The sequence below is a fragment of the Musca vetustissima genome, unplaced genomic scaffold, assembly GCF_032173495.1.
Source record: "Musca vetustissima isolate MV318-11 ecotype Yass unplaced genomic scaffold, APGP_CSIRO_Mvet_v1 utg106173, whole genome shotgun sequence".
Taxonomy (NCBI): domain Eukaryota; kingdom Metazoa; phylum Arthropoda; class Insecta; order Diptera; family Muscidae; genus Musca; species Musca vetustissima.
The window spans coordinates 37,185-42,500 of NW_026883081.1; the positions used below are offsets into that span (position 1 = coordinate 37,185).

At 35.3% G+C, this 5,316-nt stretch overlaps 1 protein-coding gene across 1 annotated transcript; it reads left to right on the forward strand.

The window, feature by feature from the left end:
• Window positions 1-227: 227 nt before the first annotated feature.
• On the forward strand, window positions 228-1,380 carry LOC133329832 (leucine-rich repeat-containing protein 15-like; the record flags this gene model as incomplete). Its single annotated transcript, XM_061538292.1, has 1 exon — window positions 228-1,380. A coding segment is annotated over one exon (1,083 nt), but the record flags the coding sequence as incomplete, so codon positions are not given.
• Between the last annotated feature and the right edge of the window lie 3,936 nt (window positions 1,381-5,316).

A 5,316-nucleotide genomic window follows, 5' to 3' on the forward strand; every position in this document is an offset into this window, starting at 1 on the left:
TTGTTTCCGCAAGTATGAATGGAAATTGAAAAACAAATCTAAAATACCGAAAATTATTCCTTAACAATATTGCTATGGCAAGACAACGTTTGCTGGGCACGCTGGTTTTGAATAAAAAGTTCTAACCGCATCAATTAAACAATATTTCAAAACACATATGTCCATTTTTGTTTTTTATTTCATTTACATTGAATTTAATACACAACTTATATTGCATTTCTTTTTAGGTACTCTGTAATACCGGAGGACTCAATCATATACCATTACGCCATTTGCCTACCAATGTCGAACATTTATCCCTGACTAAAAATCACTTTGCTGTCATTAAACCCGATTCGTTTGCCGGCCTTCGTTCACTGAAGAAATTATCTCTCGACGGCAATAACATAACCAAAATTAAGCAGTTTGCTTTCCGTGGTCTGCCTCGTCTTAAGGAGCTCTCCATACAGTACACCCCCCTGCAGGTGGTAACGAGCTTTGCCTTTGCTGGCCTACAGAATCTGTCCACCATATTGCTAAGTCACAACCAGATTGCCAGTATAGAGGCTTACGCATTTGCCGGGACATCCAATGTCAAGCTAATACTGCTGACCAATAATCCATTGTTACGCATTGAGAGTTTTGCCTTTTCCAGCCTGACACAAGTTGGTCATCTTCTGCTGCCTGCTGGCATACGAACACTTGAGCCGAATGCCTTCTTTGGTATGTACACAGTCGGGCTGCTCAAATTGGCCTACATGGACCTCGAGCATATCCAGCCATTCACATTTCGAGGTCTCTCCAATGTGCTTCTTCTCACAATACAGGAGTCGGATTTGGGCACAATCAGTGGTGAGGCATTCGCCGGACTAACTCAGGTGGATACACTTCAGTTGTTGAACAACAAGATTGACATTATCGAGGCACTGGATTTCAATGACACAGCAGCCATAAAACATCTCAAATTACATGGCAATCATTTCCTGCAAACACCGGAAGCGGATGACATTTGTCTGGATGGTGTGGACAACCTGGAGTTGGGCGACAACTACTTTCCCTGTGGTTGTCAACTGCACAATCTGTTGGAAAGTCCCTTCGCCACCAAGACGCCAAATGCCACACGCAGTCTTCTACAGAACAATTACTGTATTTCACCCATCGAAATGAACGGTCGCCGCATAGGTGATGTGCGGATAGCGGAAATCGCCCCATGTCAGGAGCATTTAATGCAGGCTAATTTAGGCTCTCAGGGAAGCAACCTCAAGCCTCCCGTACTGTGCCTGAGTGCAGTAATGCTGTGGCTGAAATTAGTTTTGGTCACCAAATTATAGCAGGCCGCCCTCAACAACAGTCGCTAAGTTTCTTCCAGTTTCGTTTTGAGTCGATGCTTTGTTACTGTGAAGGCACACACGTACATATACATATGATGCATATGATGTTGTTATGTTTTAGTTGCAGTTCTCTGTTGGCCAATTTTCTACGACTATATAGAATTTATGATAATAAAATAAGAATAAACTATAGAAAATATAACTAAGTCAATTTTGCTAAATATATTAACCTACAAATGTGAAAATAAGTAATAAATAATATATATAAAGTAACATATAGTGTTTGCATTAAGAATGCCGAGCTTTATTTTTGCGGTACAAATTCTAAAACAGAGCAAATTTTGAAACTCGACCTGCCCATTTTCTGTATTCTGAGGGAAAGCATACGCCAACGTTATTGTAATAAATTAGCTATATAGAATTGGGAACAAAAAAGTGAGGTCACCAGTTCCCCTATCTCAGCAGGACATGCTCTTGATATCTGAATTATGTGTGATAAAATGTGGGCATATACTAACAACATTTAAAGGACTTATTGCAAAATAACGACTACACTAAATGAGGACTTTTAATAGCAAGCTTATTTAGAAGGAAAAGCGTAAAAGTACAAAAAGGTAGAAATCTTATATTAATTTGAAGTAATATTGATATCTCCTAAAACAGGGCAAATTTTAAAACTTGACCTGCCTATTTTTTAACATTATGAAAGGATATAAAAAATACGACAAACGCTATCGTAATAAATTAGCTATATAGAATTGAAAACAACAATAATAAATACTGAAAATAGGGGTACTTTTATATGGGGGCTACCAGAAAACGTGAACCTACATCAATAAATTTTTGCATGGATATTTGGTACCCATAGATAACTCTTTGTGCCAAATTACATCCAATTTGATCGTAAATTGTGTCTAATAGATAAAAAATACATTTAATTGGGGGTTATATGAAAACTTGGACCCAGAGACCCCATTTTTTAATTTTACTTTACTATTTGTGTGGTATTTCAGCCAGAGATGGCCCGTCAGAAACAGTGACGTATATGACATACATTTCCGACGTATAATACATACGTCAGAAAAGTCGGAAACCCACCCAAAACAATTAGGTTTTTGACAAAGTATCTATTTCCATTAATCTATTTGGAAATTACGTATGCTTTACTCAAGTCCATATTAAATTTCAAAATGTTCTTCTCAAAAAAGTTTAGAATTTGTTATCAGTTCTAGTAAGGAGTAGTCAGATATATGTAAAAATAATATATATTCTTGAAAATAACTGTATATGCTGATAATATTGAAATAAATGACGTTTACTACATTTATTACATTTTATACAGGTATATGACGTTTTCGACGTTTTCACCTTTTTGACAGTCGAAACCCTAAATATTTGTCACACGGACCATCCCTGATTTCAGCTTATCAATTGGTATAACCAAACATTTTCCAGTAAAAGGTCAAGTTTTTATATCGCCCCAATACGAAAAACGTCCTTGGTTTATTTTGGCAGAGTCCTGTTTTAGGTACTTTGAAAGTTGTAACAAAATACCCTTTAAATTGCCTATAATTCGGTATTCCATGTGGGGTAAGAAACTTCTGACATATAGCTCCCATATACATTTTCGTCTGATTTTATGTAAATTGTGCACCAAACACCCAATATATGTTCGATTGAGACCAAACTAACTATGTTTGGAAAGGCAAGTGTTAAGTTTAGTTGAAATCGGTTCAGATTTAGATATAGTTCCCATATATAGCATTTCCAGATTAAATGAAACCTTTTACAAATTAAATGAAACTTTTTCCAAATTAAATGAAACCTTTTCCAAATTAAATGAAACCTTTTCCAATTGAAATGAAACCTTTTCCAAATTAAATGAAACCTTTTAAAAATAGAATGAAACTTTTTCCAAATTAAATGAAACCTTTATTCTTATCCAAGAAAATATAATATTTCCAGTAATTTTAAATCAATATTTGAAAATTAAATCAAAGAATATTAACAAATATAGATGTATGGCTATGTAATTAGCATAAATATTCTTTAATTCGGTGTGATTTTATTTTATATCTTTACTAAATAAAACTAAAAAAAGAGTAATACAAACTGGGGTATTTCTTGACAAGGTAACTGCTTATCTTAATGAAGGGGTTCCCGACTTGCATGTCCATAACGTAGTTAGAATTATCTTGCCGAGTAAGCTGTTGAATACTTCGCTCGATTACATCAACAATGTTATGTTCCATTGAAACGTCACGCAGCTCAGCTTTTGTATATAATTTTATTTTTAAAAATGGTTTTTCGATTGGATTTACCATTGGAGAATTTAAGAATTTTTGCATCTTTTGGATTCGATAAAATTTTTTATGTCATGTCGCTTGTGTATTTGAGCGTTATCCATTATCAAGAACGAAATTTCCAACTCTGGATTGATTTCCTCCAAAAGACTTTCTATAAATAATTTAAATCTGTCTGCATTGACACTGGAATTAGAAATGATTGTGTGATTGGGGTATCCCCAATATATATTGATCGTTGTTGGGGTATCTATTTTGTAAAGTCTTGAGCATATTTTTGTCTCAGAAGAAAAATAAAATCACACCGAATTAAAGTTTATGTTAATTACATAGCCATACAACTATAGTTGTTAATATTCTTTGATTTAATTTTCAAATATTGATTTAAAATTACTGGAAATATTATATTTCCTTGGATAAGAATAAAGGTTTCATTTAATTTGGAAAAAGTTTCATTCTATTTGTAAAAGGTTTCATTTCAATTGGAAAAGGTTTCATTTAATTTGGAAAAGGTTTCATTCCAATTGGAAAAGGTTTCATTTAATTTGGAAAATGTTTCATTTAATTTGGAAAAGGTTTCATTTAATTTGTAAAAGGTTTCATTTAATCTGGAAATGCTATATATTTTAGTGCGATTTTATGTAAATAGACCATCAGAGCCCTTTTCTTTCGATTTACACGAAATTGTGCATAGCGTATTAAAATAAGTTTTGAATGGTGTGTCCTAAGTTTCGTTGAAATCTGTCCTGTACAAATTGATCAACTGGGCGTTTCCCAGTGAGGGTAGCGGAAGTTCCGGTCATATTAGAAATTGATTTCTGGACCTCACAAGGACTGGGAGCCATAATGAGCTAGCCTCAGTAAGGTGGGGGTTCGTGTCCCTGGAGGTCATAGCCGCTACTCTCAACATAAGGGGACCCCCCCATTCTCGGGGTCAAAAATTTTGTTGATATAATTCGAATCTACACTAATTAAAGAATTTCCCTACAAAATTTCAAATGAAAATCTCAAGAACTCTTGAAAATATAGCCGATTTATTGTGTCAGCATCAAGTGACGGCTGAAGGGCTTCTCAAACTTTAAACGCGTTTTTCTCTAAACATTTTTTTGCGAATGGCGGGCACGATAACTCAAAAACTAATAACCCAATCGATTTCAAATTTTTACACGTTTCTCTGTGAGTGTGTAGCTATCGTATGAACTAGGATAAAGCCAATCGGTGAAGATCTTCCTTATTATACCCTCCACCATAGTATGGAGGGTATATTAATTTTGTCATTCCGTTTGTAACTCATCGAAATATTCATTTCCGACCCCATAAAGTATGTATATTCTTAATCAGGGTAAAATTCTAAGACGATCTAGCCATGTCCGTCCGTCCGTCCGTCCGTCTGTCCGTCCGTCCGTCTGTTGTAATCACGCTATCTTCTGAAGGAATTGAGATAGGATGCTGAAATTTTGCATAGGGTTGTCTTTTGTCTGCAGGCAGGTCAAGTTCGAAGATAGGATATATCGGTCCACGTTTAGACATAGCTCCCATATAACAGTACCCCCCAATTTTCGGTATTTTGAGGTTCTTGGGCGCGTTTTTCAACCGAATACGCTGAAATTTGGTACATTGGGTTCTTATTGGGTACTTAATGTCCCCACAAAAAATTATAAATATAGGTCCACTTTTTCTGGTAGCCCCCATATAACGGTACC